Consider the following 20881-nt stretch of genomic DNA (forward strand, 5'->3'; position numbering starts at 1 on the left):
TTGGATGTGTGAGTATGATTGTCAAAGGAGGTAGGAGAGTGACACTGAATCATGAGAGATGGTGACAGTTTACACAACACCCCAACTCCATATAGAAGTGTTGGTGATGATGAACAGTATCTACAGAATTGATTTACTGCCCTTCATAGCTAGTGCAGTTTATTATATTTGTTCCAGATTATGTTTTCTACATGATTAAAGGATCTTGCAATATCAGTCTATGTCCCATTACATCGTATGGGTTAGTGCTTGACTTTTGCACCTGTGGTTTGGTGAAAAGGTATTCTGGGATGTACATAAATGGAGATTGTCCTTCTAAGATCCTGTATAAAATCTTTGCCTACTAATTTGTTTGTGTCTTTCGGCTTTTCCTGGTTAGGGGTCGCCACAGTGGAACTCCGGTCCGCTAATGATTGGCAGTTGATTTTTACGCACCGGCTTGCCAGGCCTGACGCAATGCCCATTCACGCATGTCTCCACGCAGAAGACGCTCTAGCTGAGAATAACATTGAAGTATTGAAACTGTCTGTTCTGTGTAGTACAGTCACTTTAATTTATGTGTGTGTGTGTGTGTGTGTGTGTGTGTGTGTGTGTGTGTGTGTGTGTGTGTGTGTGTGTGTGTGTGTGTGTGTGTATGGTTGCAGTTTACTGCTGAATGTATACTTCACTGACAGAGTTAATTGCTGAGCTCACTTATAATATTGAGTGTTCCTTCTCTATATGGAATATGCTTGCATTTATTGTAAATGGGAATTTCTTTTAATGCCAAAACTTTTGGATAAATTGTAAGTTTCAGCCTTAGAGGTGGGACTGTATGTGCAAGGATTTTCAGGTTACAGTTAGAGTAAGGCAAGGAAGGTGCATCGATGTAGTGTTATGTGCATTTGCTGATGTATGTGTAGCAGTGTGTGTGTGAATGTTTGCAGGTTTGTGTGTGTGTGTGTGTGTGTGTGTGTGTATGTGTGTGTGTGTGTGTGTGTGTGTGTGTGTGTGTGTGTGTGTGTGTGTGTGTGTGTGTATTATCACAACCAGATAACAACTTACGTATTATCGCAACCAGATTTTCACGGTTGCGAAATGCGAATACCACCACAGATAGGAGTATATGAAGCAATTGAAACCGTCTTTGTAAATGTGTAGTAGTGCCCCAAAACTTTATATTTACTGTAAAGTGGTGTTCAGAGTGTGTTTTGCTGGGGAATAACTTCAGATTACCTTCGGGAACAGAGACAGTGGAGAAAACCATCTTCCTGGGTTTTTTTGCATGCATTACACAGGCATGCTACACTTTTCATGGCAGCTATCATACTATCGTTTGTCTCATTTTGAACCTGCAGAAGAAATTCTTCAGAAAAGTAAAACACAGACACTGAGAAATTGTTTAACCCACACTTGCTTACTTTTAACCATTATTGTATTTAGAAATTGTTAAAAAAATAAATGTCACTAAAGCCATCACTACTATGTCTGTGTTTGCTTCTCTGAAGGATTCCTTCCACACAGTGAATGCAATCCGTCCATCACACCGACAGCAGGCATGACAATGCAAGCATGCAAAAAACAGGAAGAGGGCTTGCTCCACTGTTCTTGTTACCAGTTACCCACCTGTGGCTGGGGTAAATTGCTAGCCTGATGTGGTGGCAAAGGCTATCTGCTTAACTTTTTCTTTTTGTAGTTGGAACAAGGAATGATCATGGGAGTGACAGTTTATTCCATGGTCAAGCCAAAAATAGTGCTTCTTTCCCGAGGAAAACAAGCCGCAAAAGCTAGTAAAATTTTAAAGTCTTTAAAAATTACGTTTTTTCACAGAAAAACACAATAAAAAGCACTATAAAACACTTAGCCAGCCCCAAAAAGTAAAATAAACACAATATTTACACACATTTTTTTAAATACTTTAAGCAACTTTTAAACTGACACTAAAAAAGAGCACCCTTGTTTAAAAGTACAATATAGTCTTGTGATAGTCTATTAACACTTACTTGTTCAGAGGAGTTTGTATTTTATCAAACAAAACCATTTTTTTTAATGGGAGTGTTTTTTCTCAACAGGAACTTATTTGCCCAGCCCTCAACTGTTGATTCTCAAAGGAGTGTACTCTTCAGCAGCAGAAAGCTGTGAAGAGCATGGTGCCCAAACCTGTGTTTTTGTACAAGGTAACTGATGATTTGATCATGTGGAAGGTGCCCCGAAGCTTTGGAAGCTGGCTGGCTGTCATATCCTTGACATGATATAACCCGTATAGCTAAGGTTACTGCAGCAGTGATCAATATGATGAACATCAAGAGTTTATGATCAGAAAGGAGCAGTGGTTTTGATCTTTTTACACTTTAGTGGAGTATGTAACAGGGTACCACATAAAAGGTTAGTGAACAATTCAGAGTTGGTATGGTCTGCAATGTGCAGCATGGGTAAACACTGGCTTACATAGAGAACACTTGGTGTGATAGGGAATGGAATTCACTGAAGTACAAGGATGGTAAACAACATGGTGACACAGCAATCAGTACTGGAACTGGCCCTTATAAATATAACTTTATAACAGACTTGCAGGAAGCCTGGAAGCAACATTTTGCTGCTGCTGACAAAGTTATGTAGCAGGCTTGATTTAAATGGAGGTATAGAAAGTATGAGAAGGGGCTTGATAACACTAGAGGATTGGACTGAAACAAGGCAGCTTCACTGATATGCAAAAAAATGTAAAGTGGTATTTTATTTTTGTTTACACTTTATTAACCAGGTTAGTCCCTCTAGGCCAAAGGTCTCTTTTCAGGGGAGATCCAAGGTGGTATTCATACTTACTAGGGGAAATTTGGCCAGGGCACCAGAGAACTTCCCCTTCTCTTTTTTTTTTTGATAAGTGCAGTGGTATCTTTTACATCCATCTCAGCTACCATCAAGTCAGTCAGATGGGGCTATGACATCCAAATGGAGAGATGACTGGGGTCTGAATGAAGAGATGATAAATCAGCAAACAAAGGAAAGTAATATTGCTGGAACTTGAATTCATCCTCAAGTCTTGGTGATTACCTTCATGAGGTGGACCCTGTTTTCCACAAAATCTCACCAAGACAGCACTGATATATAGACTGTGTTTTATATAGCATACATCATGGGCAGAAGTAGCTTAAAAAATGAAAAAGATAGCTGGGTGCACAAGACCCAAGATAAAAAAGTGCCTGGTAGGTGCACTGGTGCCAGGACTGGAAAAAAATGACTGTTGAATCCTCAAGACACAGAAATATTTTTGCAATGTGGCTAGGCCAGGCCCAGTGGGAGGATGACCCCCCGCCTACATTGTAAAGGAAGTAGCAGCCCACAAAAATTGAAAGGCCAAAAAAGAGCCATAAAAATGATTGACTTTTGAGGATAAGAAAGAAATGATGTATTGTTACTATTATGCAAGAAGCCCAGACTTTCCATACAGAAGATATACAAAAAGATTAAGAGAGAAATTAGAAGAAAGAAAAATACTTCCACAAGAAAAGCTGTCAGAAGTTTCAAATAAAAATGTGTGTTCATTAATACAACAGATTTATGAAAAACATTGTATAGACCAAGAGACCTCGGGCTGTTTAGAAAAAGAAGTGACTGAGGTAGTGTAGAAATATAAAGAACAAAATCTAGAGACTTTTGACAGGTACAAAAAAGAAATATGGACATGGGAACGAAAGAGATCTGATATGGTGCAATATTTATGCAAAGGAGAAAGCCAAATTAATCAACACAAAAAAGCAATTCCAAAGATATTCAAAGAAAATATAGGCAAAGGCATCCAGATATGGACAATTTCACAATAAAAAAATAAGATCACAAAGAGGGATTGTAGAACGAAAGATTAGTAAAGGAGAAGTTAAAAAAATAGAAGCTGAAGTTATGGAATACCTTCAAAGTGAAGGATTTAGTGTAGAAAGTCTAATGCAGGTTATATCATAGCATGACGGAACAATGAATCCCCATATTAAGGAGGAGCATGAGACATCTGAAAAAGAAATGTGGACATAGGAAAGAAAAAAGATGTAATATGGTGCAATATTTATGCAAAGGAGAAAGCAAAACTAATCAATACAAAAGGAGCAACACTAAAGATATTTGAAGAGAAATATAGGCAGAGGCATTCAGACATGGGAAACTTTACAATACAAAAATAATAAAACAAAGAGAAAAAGTAGAAAAGAGGATTAGTAATGAAGAGGTTAAAGAAATAGAAACCGAGGTTATAAATTACTGTAAAGTGAAGGATTTAGTATAGAAAATCTAACTCGGATAACATCACAGCAGGGCAGAGCAATGGCTCCCCAAATTACGGAGAAACCAGTGGAGCAGGAAACATCTAATCGGTTGCCATATGAAGATACATTGGAGCCTTCCATAGAAAACCAGTGCAGACGTTCAGTTGGAGTTGCATAGCAAGGGAAGGAACAGGAAACTGTGGCATCTCTGATACAGTCAATATTTTGGACCAATAGGCCAGTGAGTTCCCATATGAAAGAGCAATGGATGACACAAGATGAAACTGAAGAGAATGTGGTACACAAAGATGTCTGGAACTTTCTCTAGAATGCCCGCAGGAAATGGAGAACAAAGAATGTGCCCTTAGTTTAGAAGAAAATAATCTAAGAGAAGAGTTGCTTGATTTAATGAGATAGACAGACATATTAAAATCAAAGAAAGAAATAGGCTACAGAAAGTCAATGAAACCCCAAAAGTTAGAAGTTTGATAAAACAAATGAACACAGTAATTAAGACTGTCCATAGAGATTCATGCGATATAACAGATGTAAATAGGCTATATTACTGTGCAACTAAATTAATAACTGATAATAACAGATAGTCTTACCACAGAAGCACAGAGTAGTAAGGGAAAGGAATGGGAGAAATCAAATTCCATCATGGAAGTATCAAATAGAGAACAATATAATGCAATTAAGATAAGAAGTGTCACTGTTAGAAGAGCATAGAAAAGGGAACAGATCAACAAAAATACTCAGAAAGATAGATGTGATAAAAGCAATGCACCATATTAGAACAGATCAGGATCTATTGTGCAATATCACAAATAATAAACTAAACATCTCAGGACAGGCAGAAACACTTAGAAGATATGCAGATAAATATAAAGGAAAAGTATAAAATAAGCAATATATTGATGACCCAAAAAAAGTTTTATAGAGAACTGAGAAACAAGGCAAAAGAAATCGAAAATCCACTAAAAAAGAAGACATTGATACATTTTGGAGAAGTATCTATGATAATCCTGTGGAACATAACAAAAATACTAAATGGATAGAAGTAAAAGAAAGAATAAGAGGTTCAAATGTACAGGATATGAAGTGGGATGAAGTAACGGCCAGAGAGATTGAGATAAAGTTAAGAAAAGCTCCTGATTGGAAAACCTCAGGCCCAGATGCTGTACTTAATTTCTGGCTAAAAAGTATTAGCATCTTTACATGAAGATTTAGCCATGAATAAGAACTATTTATATGCACCCTGAACAGACACCAGCCTGGTTAACAACAGGAAAAAACAATACTTCTACTTAAAAGTGAAACTGCAAGCTATCCTAAAAACTATAGACCAATAACTTGCCTTCCGACGATGTATATACACTGGAATTGATGCCGATAGAATTTATAGTCGTTTAGAAGAAAACTCAATCACTGCAAGTGCAAGTGGCCAAAGTGGTTAGAAAAACATTTTATATAGCCCACCTAATCATGAAGGGATTCACATCTAGATCAGGGGAGGTCATCGTGCCTCTTTACTCATCCCTCATCAGGCCCATAATTGAGTACAATTCCCCTTTTGGGATGTACCTTACCAGACACCTGCAGCAACTGGAAAGACCCCAAAAGTACCTCACCAAGAGGATCAAAGGGCTCAAACAGATGCCATATGCTGCCTGGTTAAAGAAACTCCAGCTCTACTCAGTGACATACCGCCTGTTCAGAGGCGATCTGTGCCTGACGTATAAAGCCATGTCCAACCCGGAATTAATGGACATGCTGCACCTCAGAAAATCCAAATCCCATCGAGCTACGCGTTCGAGAGACTTGAACCTCAGCACTGAAATAAATAGGACATGCTGGAGGGACAGATTCATAACCCAGAGGCTCCCTTCACTCTGGAATAAAATCCCAGTCCAGGTTAGGCAGAGTCCCTCATTGACTCTCTTGAAGAGGAATCTTGATGAGTGGATGGGAGATCGTAGGTTTACCCCGGGTATCACTTCTGTGTCACTGTTAGACAGAGGCACAGTATACTAACCTCAAAAAAGGGCATAGCAAAATAAATTTAAAAAGGGTGTCGAAAGCCAAACACATTCTGGCTAGGCTTATAAATGCCCTAGGGCAGATAGCCTAGTATGAACCTATGAACCTAAGTGAACAAAAGGGTAATAAAAAGAAAGTGATAAGGAATAAAGGATAATCTGTTCTATAAATAAATAAAGTCATAATGGAGAAATGTGAAAAAGGGAAGAATCTAAGTATGGCATGGATAAACTACAAAAAAACATTTGACAGTATCCCACATTCATGGACAAAAGAGTGCTTAAAAATATATAAGATACACCCTACACTGGTTGATTACATTACAGTGACCATGAAACAGTGGCAAACCAGTTTGCAGTTAAGCCATGATAAAGAACAAATTATTATTCCAGGGATAAAAATTCAAAGGGGGGGGGTATTCCAGGGTGACTCTCTGTAACCACTGCTCTTTTGTCTTGCCCATAACCCATTAAGCTGTCTATTTAACAGAACAATTTGGCTCCTAGAAAACAACAAAGTATAAAGACTTCTCATCTTCTTTTTATAGATGATTTAAAACTGCATAGTTCACACATAAATACATGAAAACATACTCTGAGGCTCTAAATAAAAAATCTGCAAAAGCAACAGTGACCTCCAAAGCAGACATTCAAGCAACCTCTACCCCCCCAACACAAACCATGAAACACATACTTCACAAAACCAGTGTGCCACGCAATCACAGTCCTTAAGGCAAAATAACATACCCAACACACTAGTAATAGGTGACTCTATAGTCAGGCACACTGATGTCCCGCTCACTAGGCTGAACAAGGAGAAGGTTACTGTTAGCTTTCTGTCAGGTGCCAGGATCCGCCACATAACACAAGCACTCAGGTCACTCCAGAACAAGTACAAATATGACTCTGTTATTGTCCATGTTGGTGTGAATGACCTGAGCCATACCTCCCTGGACTACATGAAAAAGAGACATGGAAGAGCTCTCTGATCACGTATCCCAGGCCGGTATGACCCTGACCCTGAGTAGCATCCTGCCCTCACCAAGAATGATACCACGGTATAAAGAAAAAATTATCAATTTCAACAATTGGCTAAGCTTCTGGTGTCATTCAAAGGGGATCCAGTGCCTGTCTGCCTGGGATGACATGCTTGACAAGCCACGCTACTTCGCTTGAGATGGCTTTCACCTGTCACCCTTAGGCTTTCGAATACTGACCAAGGCTCTTGCCAACCCCATAGTGCCTTTTTTAGGCAAGGCTCAAAAGACAAACTCACCACCGTAAATAGCACAAGTAACAAAAAAACTGAGGGTAATGCTACTCAATGCCAGAAGTCTAAACCTCAAAATGCACGCACTTGAGGCACTCCTTAGTATGGAGAAAATCGATACATGTGCAGTAACAGAAACCTGGTTTAAGGCTCCAGAAAGCACCCCAGCACTACCAGACTACAACTCATACCATACATTTCAGCCACAAAACCTGGACCGAAATACAAAAGGTGGGGGCATATCCATATTCATCAAGGATACCCACATCTCCAGGTTAGTGGCACAGCACGACGCTTCAGAGATCATCCACGTGCAACTAACAATGGGCAAAACTGCAATTCAAATTGTAGCTTGCTACAGATCACCCACCATGTCCCAGGACCCCCATTCCATCTTTCTGGAAACACTGGGAAACATAAAGGTCCTATCAAACACCCTGATATTGGGTGATTTCAACTACCCAAACATTATCTGGGAGAACTACTCAAGTACTAACTCCCTTGCCAAACATTTCCTAGAATTTATAAACTCAAACGCCCTGGATCAACTGGTCAACACCCCCACCAGAGGTGACAACATTTTGGTCCTGGTCATCACCAACACTGGTGACCGGTGTTCCACACCGGAGGTCAACCACTCGCTGGTTAGATCTGACCATAAACTAATCACTCTGGGTATCCACATTCCACCCTTACCCCCTGTCAAGGAAATCGTGAAAAACTCTTCAAAAGCAAACTTCACGTTACTTAAGACCAAGGTGAAAAGTTTCAAAGCCGCCATGCTAAAGGATAATGCTGCCCAAGCTGCAAAATCCTTTACTAATGCACTCTATGTGCACCTACAAGAATGCATGGATTGTGCTATCCCAAGCAAAACCAAGACTCACTCCTTCAAGAAAAGGAAACCAGTCTGGTGGACCCCTGCCATAAACAAGCTATACAATAGAAGGAGGAAACTAGTACAGAAAAGAGTAAAATCCCAAGAAGGGAAGACATCCCTGATCAGTATCAGCAAGAAACTACAATCCCTCATAAAATCATCCAAGGCTAGCTTCAAAAGAAAAATTGCCAAGGACTCCAAAGATAACCACAAGGTATTCTTTAGCTATGTCAAGAATCTAAGTGGCAATTCTCAGATCTGCTCTGAGTCAGTGCAGAATGGCACAAAATACACTGAGCCGACCGATATGCCAACATCCTGGCAGACAGGTTCAGTGCAAACTTCACCCCCTCTCACCCCCAAAAGGGCCCATAACCATACCAGGAGAATGTAGTGCCCCTAAAATCACGGATACTCAGGTTATAACAGTCTTCTCCAAAGCCAAAAACACAGCATCAATGGGACTGGACAGTGTCCAGGCTGCGTCCTACACGAGCTCAAAGATGAACTAACCCCACACCTAAATACACTGTTCAAACTCAGCCTCTCCACAGGCTACATGCCCATAGAGTGGCGCACAGCAATGGTTATTCCGCTCCACAAAGGTTGAGCCACAACAGACCTCGGGAACTATCACCTTATAAGCCTGACTAGCTTGGTCTGCAAGGCTATAGAGCGCATCATCATGGATCTCATTAACAGAGACATTGTGAACCTCCAAACACTGGACTCTACCCAGTTTGGCTTTGTCAAGGGCAGATCATGCCTCCTAAACCTGGTGGACTTCTTTGAGACAGTTACGAAGGCTATAGATGAGGGAAAGGTGGTACACACAGCCTACCTAGACCTCGCAAAGGCCTTCGACACCATTCCCCATTCTGGTATTATAGACAAGCTCACCAGCCTGAACATAAACCCTTATGTCACAAGATGGGTTGCCAACTGGCTCACAGACAGAACCGACATGGTAAGAGTTGTGGGAGCTGGGTCTGACTCTAAACCGGTTACAAGTGGTATTCCCCAGGGCTCAGTCTTAGGACCCCTCCTGTTCGGCATATACTTTTCAGAGGTACAGGCAAGCACAGGAGGACTCTGGCTGACCAAGTTCGCAGATGACTGCAAACTAGAGGCTATAACTGACTCTCTGGCTGATGCAGACATCCTCCAAAAGAGTCTCACTGAGACAGATACCTGATATCAAAACCATGGCCTCAAGCTAAATGCCAAAAAGTGCATAGTCATCCCCTTTGAAACAAACAAAGTACCCACAAACTACCACATAGGTGGTAGTCCCCTGAATATGGAAGACGTAATAAGGGATCTGGGGACCCAAGTAGATAGTAATCTCTCCTTTGATAATCACATTGCCAAAGTGGTTAGAAAATCCTTCTATGTGGCCCACCTAATCACAAAAGGGTTTGCATCCAGATCAAAAGAGGTCATTGTACCCTTCTACTCATCACTCATCAGACCCATCATAGAGTACAACTCCATTTGGGATGTACCTTGGCACCTGCAACAGCTGGAAAGACCACAGAAGTTCCTCACCAAGAGGATCACTGGCCTCAAACAGATGCTGTATGCAGCTCGACTGAAAAAACTCCAGCTGTACTTGGTTGCATACCGCCTACTCAGAGGTGATCTCTGCCTGACATTCAAGGCCATGTCCATCCCAGAATTGATGGACATGCTCCACCTAAAGAAAACTATATCCCCTCGAGCCACATGCTCTAGGGATCTACACCTCACCACAATAATAAATAGGACTTGCTGGAGGGATAGATTCCTGTCCCAGAGACTTCCCATGCTTTGGAACAAGATTCCAATCTACATTAGGCAGAGCTCCTCGCTAACACTCTTCAAGAGAAACGTTGACGAGTGGATGGGAAACAGAAAGTTTACCCCGGGGATCACTTCAATGGCTCTGCTGGACAGAGGTACAGGGAACTAATCTAAGGGGGTGGCAAAAGCCAACACATTCTGGCTAGGCTTGTAAATGCCTTCAGGTAGATAGCCTAGTACCTACCTATGAACTTAAGATGAGGAAATGAAAGCACAACTGCAAGTGGTCAAAACTTTTCAGATGATATAAGAATGTCATTTGACCATGATAAATGTGCAAAAGCAACCTTTAAAGCAGGGAAGGTGCAGCACCAAGAAAACATCAGTTTGGGACAGGAATGTGATATAAAAGAACTTGAGCAAGAAGGAGTGCATAAATATTTGGGAACTGATGCAGGATCAACAATAAAACACAAACAAATACAAATAAAACTTAGGAATATTTTAGATGACTTAAATTAATCCTGAAAACAGCATTGACATCTATAAACAAAGTCCAAGCTGTAAACCGACGTGCTCTTCCTGTCCTAACTTACAGTTTTGGAATGGCTGATTGGCCCCAAAAGAAGTTGGATAGGTTGGACATCCAGTGCATACCAAGACTATATATTCCCCGTTTTGAAGGGGGGTATGGGCCTCCCCGAAACAGAATACATGTATAGATCTGCAGTTGTGGGACTGCATACATATCTGCTGACCTCACAAGACCCAAACATAGTGAAAGTTTTAAAACATGAGGAGAATAAATCTAAGATGACTTCCCTACTTAGTTTAGCAGAAGCATATCGGCATTAAGCGGTAATGGAAGTAGATAAAAAATCAGGTATCAACTGAATGTGCCAAAAACCAAAAGAAAGAATATAAGGTTAAGGATCAGATGAGAAGGCAAGAAATGTGGAAAATGGGTAAGTATAGTCGCAAGTATAGAAAACTCTTGGAACAACCTCATGTTGATCAGGATCAAATGCAGGAATAGTTAAGGAGAGCTGCAGTTAAACCAAAAGACGAAAGGTTAATATTGGCTGCCCAAGATAGTGGACTACATACATGTTGGTTTGCAAAGTCCATTGAACATGTGGGAGAAACAGACAAATGTAGGTTTTGTAAAACAGAATTGGAAACATCACACATCTTTTTTGCTGGTTGTGATATACTAATGGCAGAAGGAATGTATACTGAAAGGCATAATAATGTGGCAAGACTTGCATTGGGAATTGTGCAAACATTATAATACTGAAGTAGCTGAAAAACATTGGAAACATGAGCCACAAAGCATTAAAAAAATGATGAGGTTTACATCACATGGGATCACCCATTACCAACAGTTCAAAAAATAGATGCGAGAAAACCAGGTATAGTAGTCCATGACAAAAAGACAAAAATACCATTGATCATTGAAATTTCTACAACCGGTGACTATAGTGTCTTATGTACAGAGAGACACAAAGTCATAAAATACCAGGATTTGCAGGCAGAAACAAGGGCAATGTGGTAGGATACCCAGACAGTTCCAGTAGTAGTAGTAGGAGGAACGGGTCTTATAAAAAATAATTTACAATTGTATTTAGGTATGTTACCGATACATGTAACTCCGTATGAATTGCAGAAGGAGTCATTACTGGGCATATTGCGGGTGCTGCAAAGAGCACTTCTGGCTGACATCAAAGATTGAAACAATACTAATTTCATGAAATTTAATCATACTTTGACTTAGGAATGGGGTCCATTCCCGTCATGGTATTAGAAACCCAAAAGACTTGGAGAAATTAAAAACTGATAGACCATGGTTTAATATCTCATCTGAAGGACAGCACATTGAGGAGGATGCACACCGTGGGACAAATGAGAAAATGAGGACATCAGAGCAGAAGCCAAAATAGCATCAATTGCAAAAGAAGGTCAAAGAGAACAGATTACAGTGGTTGGGACATATGTCCAGGAATGCAGAAGACAGTCTAGCAAAGATTAGGGAGAGACAGGAAGAAGGAAAGAGGAAACAAGGACATCCAGCAAAGAGATGGATAGATTGTGTGAGAAAAGACCTGCCACAGTAAGGTATACCCATCATAGAACGTAAGACAGAGTGGCACTGGATCGGGAAATATGGCAACAGTTATTGCAGTGCCCCGACCCCGTGTAGAAAATGGGGAAAGGGGATTGATGATGATTATGATGGTGATGTAAATGAAGAAATCTGAAACTGAAATGTCTTGTCATTATTTAGTGACTTCAGTCCTCAATGATTTTCAGAAAACTACAAATTTAATGAGTAGCAGACCAAAAATACAAGGGAAAATTCTGGACATTCTGCAACATTCTGAGCTATTTAAAGGTAACTCGACTGAGGTATTTGGTGAGGTGCACATGGTCTTCAGACTTATTTGCCTTGTAGTTCCTATGATTTTATGATCTCTTTTGAGTCCTCTAAACAGATAAGTAAATGTTTCAGACAAAATTAGTGAATGAGGACAGGACAGGAGGATGCACACTGTGGGACAAATGAGAAAATGAGTGTGAAGATACAAGGTGGGTGGCTTAATGAGTCTCAAGAGAGTGACTGAAAATGGAACTGGGGCCATTGTACTTACTCAGTTAAGAAATGTATAAATAAATAAGTAAAACGAATAAAGATTGGCCAGTAACTAGAATAATGTTAATAGGAAGGCAGCTGTGTAAAGAACAGAGGCTGAATTCAAGAATGCAACTAAGATGTTAAGTTTGCAGGTCCCACATTTTATCTAATAACTAATGTGTAGTTTAGGTGGGTTAAGTAGTCTTTATCTATCATAAATATATGTTTCCCTGTTAGGCCTGGTTTAATTTCTTTCATGTACCCTCCCCTCGTCTTCTGTTGTTTTGGATTTAATTTATATGTAGTTGCCTGTAAAGATGATGTGTGTGTGTGTGTGTGTGTATGTATATATATATATATATATATATATATATATATATATATATATATATATATATATATGGGTCCCCTTCAAAACATCTAAAATCCATAACATCTAATTTCATAACATTGAGACCAGAACATCTAAAACCATAACACTGAATTTCATAAATCTAACAGTACAAATCACATGAAAATAACAACCCCCCACATATAACGACATATAATGACACCAAACTACCAAACACACTTTTTACTATGTTTCTGACGGGGGGGCTTGATGCAGTGGGGTTAGGTTCCACTGTAGTACGATCTTGGAGTTGGTATATTTAATTTACGGGGGGGGGGGGGGCAGTAACATAGTAAAAAATGTGTTTGGTAGTTTGGTGTCATTATATGTGGAGGGGATGTTATTTTCCTATGATTTGTAGTGTTAGATGTTATGAAATTCGATGTTATTGGTTTTAGATGTTTTGGGTTTTAGATGTTCTGGTCTCAGTGTTATGAAATTAGATGTTATGGGTTTTAGATGTTTCAAAGTAGACCCATATATTTTGATGTCATACGTGTCTGCATAATATGCAAAACAGTAATGTAATTTGCTATTTAAAAATATGACACATAGCAATATATGAATATTATTAAACAAGTAAGATCTTTTTTCATGTGACATGATTGTGCTAAGGTTATGTACAGTGAATTAGAATGACAGCATTGTGCTCTTTAATTAAAATTACTGTTTGATTTTGTTGATCTTGAAATGACAAAGTATAAAGCTGTGGCTGTGCTCCAGCAGACCCACATCTGACCTGTGACCCAGGCTCTAGAGAAGCCAGCATGGGATGAATAAGCTTGAGCATTTGATATTCTCTCTCCCATTACAAGGGGAGGGAGTTTGCAATGCTCTACAGCAAGCCAGCTGTCTAAGGGAAGGGCCCAAAGTGTGCTAAACAACACATAGACTCAGCATTGTCAGCCCAGTCAGGGAGTAATTGCACTCAAGCAAAGCATTGCAGGCATACAGGTGCTTACTGTGGGTCTTAGCATAGCATGCAATCCACCATACTTTGTATCCGATAGACAGAGGCCAGTAGGGTCATTGCTGCAGGATGAGAGCTGTAATCACTGGCTCTCACCTCTCCCTCCTGATGTCATCAGATCTAAAAGATGAACAGGAACAAATAGCCCACAATGGGACTTGATAGTTACAGAGCAGGAGGATAGGAAGCCCAAACAGGATTAAAGAAAGATATTTACTGATTGGTCATTTTTTGTATAATCTGTGATAATATAGACGTACTGTATGCATGTTAATACAGACATTTTTGAATGAATTACTTATGAAATACAATATACATATAGAGCTTGGTTCAGCACAGTAGTAACTGCAATAGATGTTCTTCATGTTTCACTGTTGCAGTCATTACATTTCCTCTTCCATGATGTCAGGTCGTCAGGGGTATAAAACATACAGCCAGCACCATTTTCTTTAGTCTTTCTTGCCGTGCGGTGCCCGAAGCAGAAGCATTTCGCAAGTGCCTACTGAAATATTCGAGTTTGAGTTTCAGAACCGAAGTCTTAACTAAAGCTAAGTACCCCGTTGGGGAAACTTTTTTCTTGCTGCATACCGATGTCAGAAAAAGTTAATAATTCAGCACAGTAGTAACTGCAATAGTTTCTTGACCAGAGAGGGCAGAGACCCAGTACATTTAACTGCAGATATGTTGGGTTTATTCAGGTTTGTTAGTTACATAGTATGTAAGTGGTTGTGTTGCTCACATTTACCGGTGCAACACCCTCTGTTATTTTTTAGCGAGTTTCAGCAGCACTGGTGTTAATAACCATTTTTTTTCTTTTTTTGTTTCTATCATTTAGCATTTTCTATGACTAAAGATGGCGACATCAGAGTCAAACTTTTCTAACCCTGTCCTCGCCTGTGCTCTCTTGGGGGATGTGCAGGGCTTACAGAAACATTTTGAAAACCCCGATGATCCAAGCCACGAGGAGGCTAGTAACATGCTGCTGCAGCAGGATGCTGTAGGCCGAACGCCATTTTCCTTGGCCTGTATAACAGGACACAGCGAGATAGTCCGACAGCTGGCAAAATATGGAGCAAATCTTGAGGAGAAGACAATCAGAGGTACTGATTTACAGTGGTTAAGTTTAGTATTGTTGAAATAATTATTTGCACACTGTGTGAACAATCTGTGTTATTGTTGTTGTCACCTGAGCTCTAGATTCCATCAGAAGGTACCTAATGCTTCTCCTGTTGTTCCCCCACTGGTACATGGTTGCATCTTTCTGTGCTGTTTGGGATTCCCATTCCAGATGGCATCCTCCCCTCTGTGGGAATTCGATTCACAGTTCATGAGGCACATCAGAGTAACATATTAGTCATGATCATGCCAGGGATAGTGTAATCTGTAATTACTCAGTAATCTGCGTGCAGAGAGGATTTTTCCTCTCTTACACTTGTCTTTTTCCTTCATTGTATCTATTTGTAATATTGTTAGATGCCTTTTCATGTCCCTCCCTTCTGTGTTACTACAACTTGCTATACACAGCATTCACCACACTAGGCTAAGGTAAAACCCCATGTCCTGCAGTGCAAGGAGAGGAGTACTTCATATGCTGAGGAATTCCTTCATGGCTGGCTGTTTGACAATGAATATAGGTGTCTGGTGTCACACTGTGGAAGTATCCATATGTACTGCAGGCCAACATAACTTGCCTGTTTTGTCATACCCTTAAATTTGGTTGTTGCTACTTTTGCTGAAGTACAAGACTCCTGGAACCCTCTAACATAATCATTTAATCTGTTTTCTTTGGTACAAAACTACTTAAGCAGTGCTGCAGAAAATTAAAGGTGGCAGGGATCCTGTTCCCTAGTTCTCTTTGAGTTGGTAACAGAATTAGCAGTCATGCTGCTAGAAAAAGTCTGGATCCTGAGCCCTAAGCGTGTCATGGAGAGACAGCTGTAAAATCCTTTGGGATTCATAGGAGTAGAGGCTGAGAAATCTACACTTATTGTGAACAAGGCAGGATTCCCTGTTTGGCTGGCACTGCTTGTATAGAAAGTCTTATACCCTGAGTGACTTGAAATGCTGGGGCATGTCTATATTTTGTTGAGGCATTGTTGAGCAAGTGATTTTGTGAGATTTCTTTTTATTGCATTTTGTCAAAATCATGTGTACTTGTATTGTGTGAGCTGGCAATGCACTCCAGTGTTTTTTCATTTCACTTTTCTCCGCTACAGTGTGATGGTGGAGCTGGTTTGTATAAGGTGAGAGGGGCAAGCACCTCCCATGGGGAGTGCAAGGAGACTTCCTTCTAAAAATAAAAATTACTTTTTGCACGTTTTTATTATTTTTTTAAGTTATGCTTCTTCGAGCTGAAAAATAATTGAAGCATAACTTAATTTAGAAAAAGTAAATGAAACATAGAGATAGTGAAATCCAGGCGCTATGGGCAACGTAATTATGGTAACTGGCTACACATTTTGTGGGCCTGTATTTAATTAAATGGACTGAATGCTCACCTCTTTGCACTATAACAATGCTTATATCTAGGAAAGACGGATTTTACTCAATATCTTCCTCCTGGGCCTATTAGAACTTTTAAGATTGGCTAGGCAGCAACTTTAGGCAAGAAATATGTTCTAAAGAAACACAGATGTCATCTCCTCCTTAATTGCAAAAATGTGTTTATTTTCTTAAAAGACTAATTAGCTACTAACACTTAGATTCATAGGCTGTTACTAGGCTAACAACCTGGTGTCCTTTCTATGCTAAACCAAGTTTTTCCAAAAGAATAATGATGTCCTGTGTCCAAATAGGACATTTAAGGCCAAGCATTTGTAAGCTATCTCTGTCCATAAGACATTTATAAGCCTAGCCAAGAATGTGTTGGCTTTTGACGCCCCCTTAGATTAGTTCCTATTGCCTCTGTCCAGCAGAGCCATTGAAGTGATCCCTGGGGTAAACCTGTTTCTTATCCACTCGTCAAGGTTTCTATTGAAGAGGGTTAGTGAGGAGCTCTGCCTAATGTAGATTGGAATCTTGTTCCAGAGCATGGGAAGCCTCTGGGACAGGAATCTATTCCTCCAACACGTCCTATTTATTTTTGTGGTAAGGTTTAGATCCCTGGAACATGTGGTTCAAGGGGATATGGTTTTCTTTAGGTGGAGCATTTCCATCAATTCTGGGTTGGACATGGCCTTGTATGTCAGGCAGAGATCACCTCTGAGTAGGCGGTATGCAACCGAGTACAGCTGGAGTTTCTTCAGTTGAGCTGCATAGGGCATCTGCTTGAGGCCAGTGATCCTCTTGGTGAGGTACCTCTGTGGTCTTTCCAGTTGTTGCAGGTGTCTTGTAAGGTACATCCCGAATGGGGCAATGTTAAGTTGTCAATCTTGCCTTCATTCTTGCTGGATGGGGTTTGGACTCGGCCTTATACTAAAGCTCAAGAGCTATTTACCGGCTCGAGGCCCTCCCCCTATCCCACAATGCTAGGCGTCAGATACCCAGATCTTGTTTGCCGCTTCAGCTACGAGGTTGCGATTTTACTGGCTCCAGGTTATATAACTCTTTTCTACTGTTTTATTTTATATATATATATATATATATATATATATATATATATATATATATATATATATATATATATATATATATATATATATATATATATATATATATATATATATATATATATATATATATATATATATATATATATAGTTTTTTTTTTCTTGTTAGATTGTGTCTCTTAGTATTCTAAACCCTTGAGAAACCCCCTTTTAAAAAAACTCTTTTACTATAGTTTCCCCCCCCCACCCGTTAGGGTAGTGTTGTTTTTTCTTATATATAATCAGTAGTGTTTTTATTTTTATTCTACTACTTTTTATATATTTTCTACTTGATAGTGATAGTTAAATATATTTAGTAGTATTATTTATACTACTATTATATTGTTGGTGTTGTTAGTTTTTTACTAGTGCGGGTGTGTGTGTGTGTGTGTGTGTAGTGTTTAAAGCACTAGTTACCTGTTCCCTTGGTATCCTTTTTTTCTATTTTTCACTATGTCTAAGGATACTAAGGTCTCAGGTTTCAAGAAGTGTGACTCGTGCTGTCAGAAGATGTCTCTAACAGATGGTCACACTTCTTGTGTGTATTGTTTGGGCCCCCTACACCTGCAGGACTCCTGTGCGGTCTGTCATGCCTTCAGTCCGAGAGTCCTGCAGGAGCATAGGAACAAACTTATTTTGAGGGCTTGCTTAAGCCTGAAGGGTCTCCGACTAAGTCTTCGTCGGGTAAACCCTCCAAGCCCGCTAAGACGTCGGCTCCCTGTTCGGAGCCGTCGTCGGGCAGAGCTTCTGCCTCCTTGTCGGTTCCGGCTGGAACCGACACTTCGAGACCTCAGTCAGCTCCAGCCTTAGTATTGGAGCCTTCTGTGAGCTGAAAACGCTTGAGGTCTCCCTCTTTGGAGTCCGTTCGTTCGGTTCCAAGGTCTCCATTACTACAGTCAGAGTGGAGCCATAGGTCCCACTCCTCTCGGTCCTCCAGGCTGTCTGATCATGACCTCGAGAGGGTGGTCAGTAGGCTCTTAAAGTCACAGGCACTGGCCCAAATGTTGACTAGCCCTTCTCAACAGACTGTGGCTATCCCTGTATCTTCATGAGTTCCTCCTCCGACTCTACCACCGTGTTTGGAGCCGGAGCTCGTTGGGGCTCAAATCTTCGGAGCGTCGGAGCCGATACCACACATTTTGGCTCCATCGTCGGCTCCAATCTCTTCATTGGTTCCATCCATGGAGGGATCCGGGCGTTGAGACTATCTCGTCGGCTCTGAGGGGGCGAGTGGCATCGGACCCTTGTCCGACCCTGTTCTCCCTCTCGGTGCCTCAGCGCAGGTGAGCTCGGCCCTGACATCGGCCTCGGAGCCGTCACTCTTGGTGCTGGGAGGGGTTCTCATCTCTTCAGAGCTGGGACATTCCTCTCTGCCTGATAGGGGCGCCTTCGAGGTCATGAGGAGTGTACTGACTCCTGGGTCGGATCCACGATCGGCCTCTTCGCCTCCTCCCCCCATGGTGCCTGCTTCAGTCTCTGTCCATCCTCCGGACCCCAAGCGTGGAGAACAAACACTCCAGGTCACCCCACTGGGGGTATCTTCCTCTTCTGAGGCCTCCCCCGATCATTCGGAGGAGCCACCTCGGAAGAAAACATGTAAGAAAAAACATGTTGACTCCCCCGAGTCAGTCACGTCTGACACCGACTTGGAGGATTCAGAAGGGTCCCCAAGGTCCCCCTCTGAGGATGTCTCCTTTTCAGACATCCTGGAGATCCTTAAGCAGAGGGGGAAATTGGACTGCTCTTAAACCTTCTGAGGATGAGTCGGTGTACCTGGATGCGTTTGGTTTTCACCCTTCCACCTCCTGGGTGTCTCCGCCTTTTGACCCGCTCATGGAAGTGGTTGCTCAGAAGGCGTGGACAGCTCCGGACTTAGTGGAACCAACTCCCCGTAGGCCTGCTAAATTTATTACAGCCCCATCAGATAAACAGTTTCTAGCCAAGGGGGTCCCAGTTGATGCCATGGTGGTGGCAGCGGCCACTAAGAAGGAGTTGGCTGACCCTTCGGTGCCTGACATCCTCCTAATAAAGAGTCTAGGACAATGGACAGGTACGGGAAGCGGATGTTCTCTTCAGCAACCTTTGCTATGCGGTCGCTGAATTATCTGTGCCATTTCACCCAACTTCAGAGGGATCTTCTCAAAGAACTGGGTGATACCCTTCAGGATCCATTGGCTGTGGGGTCACAGGATAAGGTTAACTCCCAGCTGGCGACCTTAAGTTCCATAGTAAACTCCTCCATGCGGCTCATTTCTTATGCGGCCGATGGTGCGAGTAGGGCCGCAGGTACAGGCGTGGCTTTGAGAAGACACGCCTGGATGCGGTTATGTAACTTTGCTGACCCCTTTAAGGCATCCTTCACAAATACCCCCTTCAATGGTTCGGCTTTGTTTGGACCACAGGTGAAGGATACACTTACCAGGTGTGAGCAGGAAGGCAAGACTCTCTCTGCCGTGGGAGTCCATTTTTCTACTCCCTCCAGACCATTTCCCAAAGGTCAGAAGAGTGGAAAAATGTGGTTTTGTAAACCCCAGAGAGTCGTGCCTGACACACGTGGTGATTTTTCCTCCAGGGGCAGAGGAGGAAACAATAATAGATGCCGCCCTAGGGGCAGGAGGGGGTCCGCAAAATCAGGGTAGCAGAGAATCTTTCTCTGACAAACCTTTCCAGCACCCCTGAGGGGCTGCCTGACTGTCCACCTTCGGAGGCAGTTGGGGGAAGATTGTCACTGTACCCAGAAGCCTGGCAACTTCTCACTCAAGACCGATGGGTACAGTCTATCATATCCGAAGGTTACAAAATTCCCTTCATCCGCACCCCTGTACAAACAAACAGATCCCTTCCAGATGTCCCACCCGCTCTAAGGGATCAAGCAGTTCTAGAAATTTCAAAACTGCTAAGAAAAAGAGCCATCCAGCCAGTCCCAGCAGACCAGCAAGGATCTGGAATTTACTCAGGTTCTTTTTGGTACCAAAAAAGACAGGGGACTGGAGACCCATTTTGGATCTCAGCAGATTAAACAAGTCTGTTCAAAGAACGAAGTTCCAGATGGTCACGCTCCAGTCCATTCTACCCTTCTTGGGTCAGGACAATTGGAT

The 20881-nt window shown here is 41.5% G+C and overlaps 1 protein-coding gene across 2 annotated transcripts in view; it reads left to right on the top strand.

The window, feature by feature from the left end:
* The window catches only part of ANKRD45 (ankyrin repeat domain 45), a 334657-nt gene that overhangs the window by 85362 nt on the left and 228414 nt on the right, over positions 1-20881 (top strand). For both annotated transcript variants that reach the window (XM_044085235.1, XM_044085233.1), the window contains exon 2: positions 15032-15296. In XM_044085235.1, coding sequence (XP_043941170.1) covers positions 15050-15296 — 247 coding nt within the window. In that variant the 5' untranslated portion in view covers positions 15032-15049. The remainder of the gene's footprint in view (positions 1-15031; positions 15297-20881) is intronic.

This window comes from Protopterus annectens, chromosome 10.part0 (genome assembly GCF_019279795.1).
Source record: "Protopterus annectens isolate FY-2018-M chromosome 10.part0, PAN1.0, whole genome shotgun sequence".
Lineage (NCBI taxonomy): Eukaryota > Metazoa > Chordata > Ceratodontiformes > Protopteridae > Protopterus > Protopterus annectens.